At 41.0% G+C, this 14,194-nt stretch overlaps 1 protein-coding gene across 8 annotated transcripts in view; it reads left to right on the forward strand.

The window, feature by feature from the left end:
• The window catches only part of st3gal3b (ST3 beta-galactoside alpha-2,3-sialyltransferase 3b), a 50,039-nt gene that overhangs the window by 20,035 nt on the left and 15,810 nt on the right, over window positions 1-14,194 (forward strand). For all 8 annotated transcript variants that reach the window (XM_053438236.1, XM_053438237.1, XM_053438234.1 and 5 more), the window contains 6 exons: window positions 210-252; window positions 2,423-2,515; window positions 5,852-5,946; window positions 11,218-11,281; window positions 11,404-11,499; window positions 11,677-11,863. In XM_053438236.1, coding sequence (XP_053294211.1) covers window positions 210-252; window positions 2,423-2,515; window positions 5,852-5,946; window positions 11,218-11,281; window positions 11,404-11,499; window positions 11,677-11,863 — 578 coding nt within the window. The remainder of the gene's footprint in view (window positions 1-209; window positions 253-2,422; window positions 2,516-5,851; window positions 5,947-11,217; window positions 11,282-11,403; window positions 11,500-11,676; window positions 11,864-14,194) is intronic.

Genomic DNA, 14,194 nt, shown 5'->3' on the forward strand with positions numbered 1-14,194 from the left:
TGCCATTTTGTTTTCCTCTGTGAAAGATGCACAGATTTGTTAACTACAGCTAATGAGCTGATAGTTGAAATTGGGTAGCCTGGATGACCCATGCTCATGAACCAACTACATCAAGTGTTCCACCCCAAAGGTGCCATTTATTTCTCGATGTACTTCCCTTTTAGACGTGTGTGGTAACTGTGTGTTTCTGTGTCTGCTTTCTTCTCCAGTGTATGATAAGCAGGGCTTTCTGCTGCAGCTGGACACAAAATTGTGAGTATATATTCTTTTCTAATAAATACATCTTCTGTTTAATTTAAAACATTTAGCTCCATCCTGTACTGTGTGGGATACGTGTTATATATTGACCAGCTGAATCCCCAGTTAGACTTGAACTCCCATTAGTTAACATATGTTTTACAGCTAAACACTTATTTTATACAATCTCAGGTTGATCAATGGGAAAACATGAAATATGAAGATGTAAACCTTCAGCCGTTTCATCTCACTTGAGTTTTTTTTATAAACATGCAGCATCTATCTGGAGTCCTAACCATAGCCTGGCAACAAATGCTCAAATGTGATTGGTGGTCTGAGTAATACATTTCGAATTTAGTTTGAATTGTGATTTAGTTGGTGTAGTTCTTTCCCAGAGCGGCTGTGGTTTGTCAGAGTAAGAACATGCTACCTTGAGTCATTGTGTAGCCGTCATTGTGTCAGCATGTCTCTTGATATGTGTATAATTCCCTGAATTGGTTTGACACTCTTAATAATCATACGCTGCCATCACCACCCCGGCTCTCGGAGGGCATGTCTGTCCACACTCTGCACACACAGTGTAAGCACTATGTCACTACACACTTATGGTGGTTTTCACATGGGTTGAGTTTATCTAATACAGCTCCCTACAGGTCTACAGTGTCATTAATTACACCATTACTGCACATGCATACAATTCATCTTATATACAGTAATTAGTTTTGTGACTGACTGATATAAAAGTGCCCCATATATTTCTTTCTCACCAAACTGTTTACCACCTTGAAACCAGTAAAGCTGAAAGTGAAAACCATTGGCAGGATTGAAATGTGGCTGTGGGAGAGGAGGTACTGAGGGTGGTTCACTCATCGAGAGGTCATAGTTCCACTCGCAGCTCCTCCAATTAGCATGGGAACAGCAAACTGGCCCGTGTGTGTGTGTACTTGTACAGATATCTTTGAGGACCATTTTGAGCCTAAAACCTATGGAGTGAGGACATTTTGGGCAGTTCTCACTTTGACCCATTTTCAACTTGCTTTAAGTATTAGGGTTAGAATTAGTTTTAAGTAAGGGTGAGGGATTTAGATGTGAGGGTTAGGAACCAGGGATAGCAATATATTAATGAGTGTCCTCACTAAGATAGACACAGTGTTTGTGTGCGTTAAGCTGCTTTGAGTCAGTTGCTCCCGACATTCTCCTGTCAGCCCCCCCCCCCCCCCCAAGTAAAAACTTGGTAAATGTCCAGTTTATTTCTAATTGAGCGCGTGCGAGAACACAACCGGAAATTCTTTGGAGGATTTTTTGTGAGCGAGGGGGCGTGTTGATTATGTTTCTGACATGCAACGGATGAAGAAAAGACACAAAGAATACAAATGTCTCGGGATAAAACGGAGTTGTCCTACAAATAGAAGACGCAAAAGAAATTGTCAACTGGGTAAAACAAGGTTTAATAGCTTTTGGTGATACTGGCCAATGAAGGTGTTGATGTGCTGGAAACAGAAGCACGGGATCCCTCCAGCAGAATTTATGTATTGCCTCCTGTATTCTGTGCCACCACTCGCCTGTACACTCATGAGAATTTTCTGTATTTGTAAACGCATCTGATGTTCTTCATATGTGGAAGGCAAACTGTCGAGAAACATCCGCCCACGTTTTCCAGGGTTCATGTCTGAAAACGGCTTTAGTGAAGTGTTGTATGACTGTGACCTGCAGTTTAAAGAGCTTTTATTGGTCAACAAGAGTAACATCAATGCTGTCCATGTACCACTTCAAACTGTGCATGAGCAGGCCCCAGTCAAGATTGTTCATGTGCCATCTTTGGTTTTGGGCCTCTCATAGTGCAAAGACAGGGCCTCTCTCCCTTCTCCCTGTTTATTTGAACTAGATCCATGGCATTCATCAGGTTATTAATGATCACACTAGTAATCGGGAGGTTCGAGTTTAAGCACTGCCAGTGTGATTATTTGAACAAGGCCTCTCTGCCTTGTCTCGCCACACACAGGTGATATTCTGAGCTGTTGCTGAGTTCTCCAACTTCCTCAGCAACCCGTTTCCCTATCTCCATAAGCGGATTGTTTGACAAGCTCAGCGTTTGAGGCTTTGAAATGTGTCAGCTTGATTGATAATCAGTTAATCATGATGCATCTGATTCATTTCTCTCTCTCTCTGTTCTGTGAATGTGCAGGCCGCTGGAGTTGGCGTACAAGTATGGTAACCTCAGCGAAGGAGTGTGCAAGCCAGGATACGCAGCAGCCAAGATGACCACCATCTATCCTAAGTGAGGAGGATCGCCTGCTCTTTCACACTATCTCAGATAAATGGGGTGGAAATTCATTGATTGTCCACAAGTGTACATTCTCTAAACCTAGACTCCTTTTTGAAATAAAAGAACATACACAACCATCGAGCTGCACAAACAAATCATTTTATTTGCACGTCAGGACGAGAAAAGCTAAAACTTTGACTCAAGCATACCAAGATGCATGATGTCATTTCTCAAGCCAACTGGGCCTTCAGGGGTTTTGAGTCAGAAGTCGAGAAGCCTCCACATTCCAGTACAATCTCCCCCAGTTTCAGTCATGTTTCTATCATCTTCTCCTCCACCACAAAAACTCAACTGTGTCCTTGTGATCTCCTCCCCCTTCTCACAAAAGGACCTTTGTCGCTCGAGTACAAGGTCTCACATCTTTCCTCTGTCATATCCTAGAGCGCAAGAGGCGTCCTCTATGAACAGCACCGACTAACTTCCTGTCCTGACTCATCATGAGTTTTCTCGTACCCGGCCCACACAATTAACACAGTCCTCCACGGGCCTCTCTGATGTCATCAACTCTTTTGATTTTCCTCCATGCCTCCATTTGTTGCCCATCTCAGCTCCATGTATAGGACATTGTCCCATTAGCACTCTTGGAGCTAAGCTAATAGAGGGGCAATTTCCCGCATTGCTGAACAATATCCACTTGCACTTCAATGCAGCTCTTGACCTAGTTACTTGGGAAATTAGAATTTCAAATATTGAATCTGATTTATCTCTTGACTTAAGATGCAAACCGAAGCATTTGATGAGGAAAACGTTTCACAATAAATAACAATATACACCTCAACACACATGTGATGCACAGTATGGAAGGACTTAATTGTGCATGTTTTACAAACATAAGCAGCACTTTTGGCGGTAAATTGCAGCGCTGCATAACGAGACGGACAAAGCAGTTTTTCGTAGCATTGCCCTCTCCCTATATCTGAGAGGCTACATGTTAACAATGTCCTCCCTCATAACAACTTCCTCTAATCAGCCGCACGTGTCGGATCAAAGTTCTGTACAACACAGAACCCCCAATGGGATCCTTGTGATTACTACCACCTTCAACTCAGTCACACGCAGGTCAATGAGGACAATTAATGCCGCACACTGCTCCACGCTGTGCATGTGTATGTATTTGTATGCACGAGTGTGTGTTAGAATGTACACAGCCATGCAGAATGCGTAATTGTGATTTATTGTCCTATTTGCGAGGAGTCAAACAATTAACAACTTGTTTTTTGTCATCTCAACCCACTTTTTATTTTTACTAGACAAAAACAAATCTGTGAAAATGTTCCTGTTAGCAGTTTATCTAAATAGGAGTGGTCTACAGTTCAGCTGTTAGAGAAAACCTACTTAACCTCTCACAGTGAGGTCCTATAGCTCCCCCCCTCTAATCATCTCCTGCTTCCTCCGTGTTCGCCTTCTCCGAAGCCCCCTGCCCCCTTGGAGTCCAATTTATTTTCCACACCTCCCCTCTGCTTTACCCAAAACTGTTTGCATTGGAGCCCTAAATCAAGTCTTGACAGTGAACTTGAAGCAGCACGGTTATAAAAATATTGCCAGTGAGAGATTGGCCCGGCAAAGGAAGCGAGCACAATGCATCCCAGCCTGTTGGCTGTTTTGGGAGCCCTCACTTTTTATTTAACAACAAGCAGCCCCCTGTCTCTCTACTTTATCAGGATGTCAGTGACTGACTGTCAGTCAGGGTTCAGTGATCCTGTGTTATTTATAGCCCCTCACGGCCTCGGTCTTGGCTTTAATGAATCTCCATTTGTTTTGGCAGGATTGATGTGTGTGTGTGTGTATCAGGTGATATGAGGAGACCAGAGAGCCATACATACTTCTCCGCTTGAGTCTCTGCTTTGCTGCTGTAAAGCTGGGGGGATAATGAGGGGATCAAAGACTTATTAGGGTGCTTGGAAGAGGTTGTCCGGAGGGCCTCACAATAATGTCATCCATGTTTGGTCACTGTGCCTCAAATCTCCACATCGTCCTTGTGAACCAACGGCAGCGTTGCGTTGAATAACTAACGAGTACATGCTGTCTCACACATAATTCATGGTTGATGTGAATGATAAACCATTGGTGTGTTTTGTGCAGCCAACCATCAGCTCTTTAGCAAGATGCACTGGTCTTGTTCTCATTAGTTTTCGTTCCAGTTAATGCAACTGTACAACGATCCCTGTAACTGTCTTTTATCATCAGCACAATAAGACACACCATTTCTATCGATCCCTGCCCATCATTGTTTTCTCTGTCCTGAAAGTTCATTTAGTTCTTTCATCCAAGTTGTAGAAGTATATCAAAGATGATCTATGAATGTCTATGTCAGAAAAGAGACAATGCTCTCCACTTGTGCCCCCTCCCAGGCCTGACAGCGGGTCATGAAAACACACATCCATCCTGCAGCCACACTCGCATGGGGTGACACGTAGCCCAGCACTCGGGTCGCAGGCGTGACTAAGAGGAAATGGCTTCTTTTGATTTCAGTGCAGCAATTAATCAAAGAGGGACCAGCGCGCACACACACTCGTACAGACACAGGATGAGGAAGAGGTGATGCCAGAAGCAGGAGTTCATGGGGCATTTCAAACATTGATCACAGGTGTATTTTTGAAGATTCGGCTAAATTTGTTTTAAAATTGTGGGAGGCTGGCTTCTCGCTTGATATAATTTCAAGCCGTGTTCTCCATCTTGGGAGAATTCAGACCTTTCATATTTCAGGCTCAAGCCTCTGAGACGGTTCTTCTTCCTTCTCATTTAGGTTGTAGGAACAGTCTTGCCGAAGATCGTTTGAGGATTAGCATTCTGGCAGGAGTATGTTGTCTCTGCAGATTTATCCAAACTGTGTGTCAGCTGTGATTTAGACTTTGGTGGAGGGGTTGTGTTGATGGGGTTACACACTGCAGCTGCCTGTTGTGTCTCTCCCTGCCTCTCAGCTTGTTTTGCCTTCTTAGTTTTTATCTACCATGCCAATGTGCTTGTTTTGGGAAACTCTCCCAGGCCACAGGAGCTTTGAAAGCTATTAGAATAATGACAGCGGAACAAGTGAATTTTGTTCTTATCTCTTGGTGGCTTAAATCTGCCCAGGATATTAACACTGTAGTCACAAGTGGAGAAGATTTTACGGGAATCCAAAGAGTTTTTGGAGAGGAGAAAAAGTGTGCTGGGGGAAATCACAAAAAGATGAAAAGTTCTCGATGACCAATCTATGGCGGAAAGTTAATATTACAATATGATGTGCTTACCCTGCTTATGAACCGTTTCTCTCTCTCACCTTCTTTCTTTCTGTTCCCTCCCTTGCAGGTTCATGAAACCAGCGCCCATGTTTCTTGATCGGAACTTCAAACGTCTTGCAAAAGTTGGCAGTTACTTACCCCCATTTGGCTTTAAAACACAAGGTAAGAAATACTCATGTCACTTACCCTTTTGTCTATAAAAACACAACAGCTTCGATTACAACTTTTTGACTATACATGCTTGCATTAAAGGAGTGTGCCAACAGTTAATATGGAGGATACACAACAAGCCACAAAAAAAGGTTAATTCATCAGCAGGAGCAGAGAAGCCCTGTAGTGCTAAATATAGATGAAGCTCCAAGGCCATTGATTACTCCATTTCCCTTAATACAATTCCCTTGTATATTTCCTTAGACCTCCTGCCTCCAAAATACCTATTTTACTCCTACTCCACACCTTGGGCTCTATTTAAACGTTCTAAGTGGATGGTCTAAAGTGCCTGGCACAAGTCCTTGTGTGGTGTTTCCAAATCTAATTTAGCTAGTTTAGTGGGAGGGGAAAAAAGGTTGCTACACCGGGCACATGTTTTAAAAGGTTGTACTTACTCTCTTAATCGTGGGTGTGCCTTGGGTGCTATGTGTAATATAACAATTAGAGTGGCATCTTCCATTCTTTTTAAAAGCCAGGTGTGCTTGCATCTTGGCAGATTTCTATTATAATAGTGGATTTGCCAGGTGGCAAGACAGAACACTTCTCAGAAACCGTTTCATGTTCTGCACGAGTAGATCGGCTGTGTGTAACAAGCAGAGCACATGACACCTGGATAATGACAACTGTGTATGTAATAAACTCCATTCACCCATTATCTATATGGCTTATCCTTTAAGGTTAATGGGGGGGCTAAAGCAAATTCTAGGTGAGATACACTGGGGGGGCACATACAAACTCCACACACAATCTCCACACAAAGATTTAATGCCATAACTGTCTTGATGTGAGACCATAGTGAACCACTGCACCACCATGGAGATCGCATGGATTGTTCTCTGAAAATACTGTGAAAATTTCAAATCACCCTTTATCACAGTGTTAAAGATTATTGTTGAATAAACAAAGACGGATTAAAATACATCCTCCTCTGTGGAGGTATTAACCTATTAAAAAGCTTCATCCAGAGACACAGAATACATTCTCCTGTTTTCTCATGTGGTGTAGTGTTTGTTGTGATTACTAAGCCTAGCTTTATGTGTAATATCTGTGGAGGGTCCCTTTGTAACATCCGTAACGATCCTGTGTTCTCAGTGAAGTGATTGTTATGGGGTTTAGATGCTGTTTCGAGGCAGGACATTGGGTACATGGTTGAGTACCTTTTGTGGCAACTCCTCACAGTAATAAACCATCTGATTGCGCAGGTTTTTTTTTCTTCATGGTTTTCTTCCGCTTTGCTAACATTACACTAAATACAGATGATGAAATTACAAGGAAGGGCTGCCAACTCTCTATTCACCAGGTATCAGTTGGCTCTTCATATGTAGGTGGTAGGTGTGTTTTTGAAAACTATAGCTAGTAGTTTATTCATGGACTGTTTAGCAATACATCTGGCGAAGTTCCCGAGCATCAGCTATTAATGCAAGCAATTAATAAATCTCATCTTACAGTGTCCACACTTGGTCATTTCGTTTTATTCATAGCTCATAATGCTCTTTGACAACAAGTTCCTGAACATCAATAACACATTATCAATCCCTGAGGATATTTCAGAAAGGACGATTTGGAGGTGCATGTGTAATCGCAAATAATTCCTGCTCTCCAAAAATTGGCAATCCTTAAAGTTAACATTGTGGCAAGATGCAGTGATGTCTTGTTGGTCCCAGCCAAGGATCCAACGAGACATTTGACATCTGTCGTCATCATTAGCTCCTGAAACTCTTTCATTAAATGCCTATAAGTCAGAATATTTTATATTTATTTATTTATAATCCATATATTGGGACCAGGCAAATCTCATGTCTGCACACATTCCAACTGTAAGGCTTCACACACTCTGCTTGTTCTCTGACCTTAACACACTTCAGATATCAAACCAGCACATAATAGCATGGGAAGTGAAGAGATAACATGAACCTGCCTTCAGTCACATGCTGTCACATATTTTCCAGGACTCCGAGCTGACGGTCCACTGAGTTTTATCTTTGTGTCCTGGCAAGTTCTCTGCTGTCATACTAACACACATACATACACACCGTGACTCAGCTGCTATCAAAAGAACACTCCCTGTGTGAGTGCTACACCTGGTTTCTGTTTTCTCCACGCACTGCGACGGCTGCAGGGTTTCCCTTTTAGTGGTACCCATGTGGAGAGATGATACGTGTGTATCTTGAATAGAACGACACAAAGGATTCCAAATTGGGAACATAGAGCGGTGGTGGTGGGCGGGAGTTTTATTTTTACTTTTTTCATTCTTCTAGGAGGTATCTACTGGAACACATGAACCGTGGCCTGAGAACAGTAAAGCTGTGTTGATTCGGTCTCAGAGAAAAGCCTCTTGTCAGGATGCCAGTCAGCTACTTAACGGTCAACATGTGTTTCTAGTTTTTTTGCATTAATTGTTAAATTCTACACTGTAAATGAAATTCTCTCTTCTCTGCAGTCCAAAGTGAACTTACTGACGTTGTCCGCATGTTGTTGTTTTCCTTTTTTCCTAAATCTCACTCAGTCCTCTGGGAAATTGAGAGATTTAAACTTTAGATAAAGAAATTAAGAATAGACTTGATGATGCTAAAAGACATGAGTTCTCTCTGCCTTCATTAATACGTCCCCATGTTTGCCACTGTCTGTCATTAAGTCTTCTGATTGCATTTAACATGATTTACATATCAACACAAGTTTACAAATAATTAAAATATAAATATAATCTAATAAATTTAATAAAACCAATTAATACTCAAATCAAGAGAATAAAATAGATTGTATTATGTGATTGATTCAGCTTTTAATTTAGCTGATTGCAGACTATGCTGGTTTATTTACTTTGTATAGTAATATACTCTCATTCACATATCCAGAGATCATGTGATCACACTTATAATGTGCATATAAATTAGGGAGATAATTTGACACAACAAGAAAGTAGACAAGTCCAGATGCATATTTATATTTAAATCCATTCTGTCCTTTTGCCTTTATTGACCCAAGTAAAGCAAATATTTGGTGGAATGAAACTTCTGTAGGTATAAGTTTAATAAGCTAATAAATGAAATCATCACTGGTACATTCTCAGCATGCTCAGTTAATGAGGGCACTCGGACCGTTATGCAACTTTACCCATGCTGGAAGAAACAGGATTCATCCAGAGACTTATTGAACTTGAACACAGATCAGACCAATAACCTCGAATACGTTTTCATATTACACTCAAATTATATGTTTTTCACCCTGGCAGACTATTTTAAATGCCGGCCCAACAAATACCTCTGTTATCACATGATCTATTATGTTGTTTAGGCTACACTTTTCCCAACAATGTGTCTGTGTTTACATATTATGCGACGCTTCCGTCGTTCGTCTTTGTTGCCAGTAAGATTTTTGTCATTTCAAGGGTTCCAAGTCGGACTAACGTCTCTGCCTACAGCCATTTGTCTCCGACTCTGCCACGAGACATAGTTTGCTGAAATGTTTACCCCGGGTACTTACAACAATTAGCTTCCATGTCATCCTCTGGAAGAGAGTCCTGCCCATTGTGATTTTTCACTTTTCACCCGCTTGGATCCAGGTGTGGTCCGCTCTCTTGTGTTTATGCTGCACGGGGTGATGCTTGACGCCAGACATCGACACCACATCCAAACAATGGGCTGTTCCTCTGCTCGCCTCTCCTCAGCGGGTTAATCATTAGGGTCGTTAGTCTGCTGAATGAGGCTGTAATATGTCTTACAAACAGCTTTGAGGCCCCAGTCTAAACTCTCCTCTTCTCACTCTTCCCCTTACTCTCGCTTTTAGTTTGGTGTTGCTCTTGCCCCTACTCTGTTGACTATGTGCTATATGGTGAATGAATCACGTTAAGAAGTGGAGGAAATGAAAAAACTAATTTTTTAACAATTTATTGCAGGTCGACTGGTTTTTTGTTTTTGTTTTCATGTGGGAAACAATTACCAGAAAGTAAGACTTGGTATCATAGTACTGTTATCCATGTTGTCCCTCTGTGGTGCGCTAGCATTACTACAGTTGTACCTCTGATCATAGATAGTAGCAACGGAAATGGGATCTGGTTCATTTGGGATGTTATGATGGGTGCATTCCAAGTATGAGAGGCCTAAAAATGGTCAAGAGGAGCAAGGAAATATATGTAATATCTAACAATGGAAGCATGACTCCACCAGAATGCCCTGTAGAACATGGCAGGAATGCGCGCTATGGCTAAACATCCACATTTCTCGCCCTGCGACCAGAGGGGTGCTGGCCACGCAGGGAGACGAGCTCAACATCGCCCACTTAACCAGGAGAATGTGCTTGTTTGAAAACAGCATTCCTCTCTGAGTGCTTTTATGGGAGAGTTTCTACATACACACACATACCATCCGGAACCCTGTATGTCTGTTTCTCCAAGATTCACTCCTCTCCGTTTCATCCCATCACCGCTGCTCCTGAGGGCTGATTGGTCACTCCTTATCTATGACTGAATAAACGGAGAGAGGTGTTCTCTCCTCCAACTGTCCATGAGACCACCTAGATTGCCGTATCTCTCATGGTATGTCGGAGCTTTCAGCAGCTTATATATCTTCTTAAGGAGCGGTTCCCTCAGTTCTCAAGTTCTTTTCCCTATAAAAGAACATCTAATCTGTGATGTTTAACTTCTATTCCATAAAGACTGAGCTCTTTCCGGACTATTGACCTCCTGCCAGATTATCGCATTATCTCATACGGTATTTTAAATGGGGAGAATTTGACACTCGTCTACCTTCAGCATTAGGAAAACAATTATCCACCGATGTATTACACAAACTGCTCAGGTAAATGAAAAAACCTTCACATTGTTTAAAATTTAGGACAAAATGGTGAAAATCCCTACGTTGGAGGGTCTTCTGCACAATTTCAAGTTGCCAACTACCAGTAGATGTTAGCAGGTGTTAGTGGCCAGCATCGGATGTTGGCGTTTGTCTGTTAGTTGTGTTTTGGGTCAGGGAAGAACGCAATACATTTTTATTGATCTGGACAAAGGGCATGATCCAAGTTTACTTTTTTCCACTTGAGCATTGTGAGAACATGCTGCAGATCCAGATAAAAACGCAGACCTATGAATTAAAATGTGCTTTTATAAGGGGTCTTTAGGGAGGTATGCACTCCTTAGTGCCATTCTAGTTTTGAACTGCAGTGTAACAACTTACTGTACGTTTTAAATGTCCTCCTCATGATGTTTTTTTGTTTTTTCCAATGCAGAGAGAATCATAGACAGCATTTTAACTATCACGAAAAATTATGGACTTGGAGAGGAGCTGGACAGGTAATTCTGCTACTCACCTACATCAGCATGAAGTCCTGTTTTACAACATCTTTTCTTGAAATTAATTATTTTATATATTATATTTCTTATTATTACTAACCCATGACCCTCCTGCCTTTCAGTCTCAGCTGTAAAAGATGCATCATTGTGGGTAATGGGGGCATCCTGTCCAATAAGTCTTTGGGCTCCCGAATCGATGACTATGATGTCGTAGTGAGGTGAGAACTCCTTTAAAAAAAAAAAGACACCATGATAATGACTGGATGAACTTTTTAATTCGTAGATGTATTATTGAAAATTGCATCATGTTGAATACTACAATCTCTGCGTCATGAACCTGAAAGAAACTTTGAGGCATGAATTCCATTGACTGAGTCATTTTTGTGTGTCGATAGGTTGAATGAGGCACCAGTTAGTGGTTACGGCAAAGACGTTGGAACCAAAACCACCGTCAGGATTACCTATCCCGAGGGAGCAATCCAGAAACCTGAAAACTATGAAAAAGACTCACTTTTTGTTTTTTCTGCTTTCAAACCACTGGACTTCAAGTGGCTCAGACAGATGGTCTTCAAGGAGAAACTGGTAAGGACATTAAAATCATTTCCTTTAACATATTTAACACACACCGAAAGATAACCCGGATGACAACTCACAGCAGAAGTCTGGTGCACAACAAAATTAGACTTAGAAGTAGAATGTTTACTTCAGAGTGTTGGAATGTGGCTGAATATCTGAGTTATGGGTTATTTTTAGTTTCCGTTTAACCTGTGATCACATTCTCTACATTCCTTTCTGTGGAAATGTGAACCTTTCTAGTAAAATGGATTAGGAGGACAACATGAATCTCTACTTTATAATGTGGATGTTTCAGATGGTTAAAATGCTAAATGTGGAAAGGACAGTTGAGAAAAACCAAGCAACATTAGACAACTTATTTCCTCTGTTTCCGAATAAGAGATTTCTCTTTAATGCTACATTGCCATTTCCCCTGGAGGTAAGCTGCTCTCCTGTTAACCTGTTCATTCACATTTGGATTCAGCCACACTTATAATTATGAATTCATTTACAATTTAGCTTATCTTTTGGGTGTCCTTTGAAATGTTATGATTGGAACAGTTAAATGACAGGATGTGACCTGGCCACTTAATCACAGGGGTCAAACTGAATGAAGGAACAGGTTGTCCCTTATCTGTTTTAGGTATTACTGAAGGTATTCATTTTTGAATGCCCCCTGCGCCTCCATATTAAAACCTTTGTCATAGAAATTGCTCTCATAAGCACTTTCATTCACTTCAGTTTTGTATCAGTGTGAGAGTCCTTTCAACTGCGGGACAATGAGACACTTAGTAAGGGATCATCCCAGAGTCTTTCAAAAGAAAGGTAGTGCTATTCAAAGGACCATACCATTGTTACAACATGTTTTAGCCTATTTGATACAAATTCTTATTCTTTTATATCTTTGCTTAGCATTTTGCAAATAACTGCATATTAATGATAAAATTGATAATTTACGTTAATCCAGTAATAGTCACAAAACGGGGAAATTCACTGTTAAACCAGCAAGGAGGCGAGTAAAAGTATTTCGTAAACATGCAAGATATAAACAAGGACATATAAAGCAGAAGTAATATACTAAATGTGATATACAAAATAAATACAGTAGGATATTTGACTTCATTTAATTTTATATATCATTTTGGAGATACTTTATCACAATATGGTCATGCCAATAAAAGCCTTTGAATCTGAATTTTTAATATGTTTCACAGGCACTCAGGAATTCCGCTTTTGAACAGTACTCCAGTCCCTTGTAAAATAACATTGTATACTTAAAAATGTTGCTGGTTATATTCGAGATACTGTACATTGATTGTAGAAATGGACTAAACCTATCATACACAGGCTGATGAGCTAAACTCCCTTTTAAAAAAAAAAAGAAGTTTTGAGGCAGGATGCCTCCCTCTTATTAGGTACCTCATAGCTAAAAGCTTATTTTCCTCCACAGATGTCTGCCTTTCAGAGAGCAGTGGAGGTTTATCCTAAAAAAATAAAAATAAAAAGGAGTGAGAAAACACACGGATAAAAAAATAAAGCGAGAGAAGGATACATTTATGGTAGGGGATGGAAAGGGCAAGCTGAATGAAGTAGTGGTGTGAAGCTGGATTATAGGATGATAGATTAGAGGGAGGATAGATGGGAAAGGATGAAGTTAAATAGGGTAAAGGGATAATAGCGGAGGAAGAGAAAATGAGCAGTGGAAGGTAAAGTCAAATGAGGAAAATAGTTTGCTTGGCTGGCTGATGGCCCCTTCAGCCTTTGATAGAGCCCAGGTTTTTCTGGTGTGTCAGAGGGAGAGGACAGTGCAAATGGCTGCCTGGGATAATTGATCTGGCCCCTGGCATCTGACTCAGCCCTCTTTGATCTGCTGAGGAGTGAAGAATGTTTCCCATGGGTTAAAAATCGGGGAACAAAAAAGAAAAGAAAATCATTGTCTTTTGGTTCAAGCCTTGATGATAATATAGAAGAAGAGAACTGACAGATGTGCAGAGACCCATGTTTGACCTCTGGAAAGTCCTTGGTTTTTACTCTGGTTTTATACATTTTCAGACGATGATTTACTACCATATAAATACTGTATTTCACCCTATATAAATGTGTCCTTGCCAATTTATTCCAGTTTAATAGTTTATGGCACTGAAGTTGACTTGGTCTCAAGTAGCATGGACTTTGTTTCCAAAAGACCCAAAATCTATTTCAGCCTTACTTGTCCGAGCTTGTTGGCTGGCATCCACAATTGTGCTGACTTTTGGTGTTGTTAGCCGTTATCACAGTAAATTGTGTGTTTATCTAGAGCTGCTTATGGCCTGTATGTGAGAACGCAAATGTCTGGAGTCAGTTGCTCGGTACATTTCC

Source organism: Pleuronectes platessa, chromosome 13 (assembly GCF_947347685.1).
Source record: "Pleuronectes platessa chromosome 13, fPlePla1.1, whole genome shotgun sequence".
In the NCBI taxonomy this organism is placed as follows: Eukaryota; Metazoa; Chordata; class Actinopteri; order Pleuronectiformes; family Pleuronectidae; genus Pleuronectes; species Pleuronectes platessa.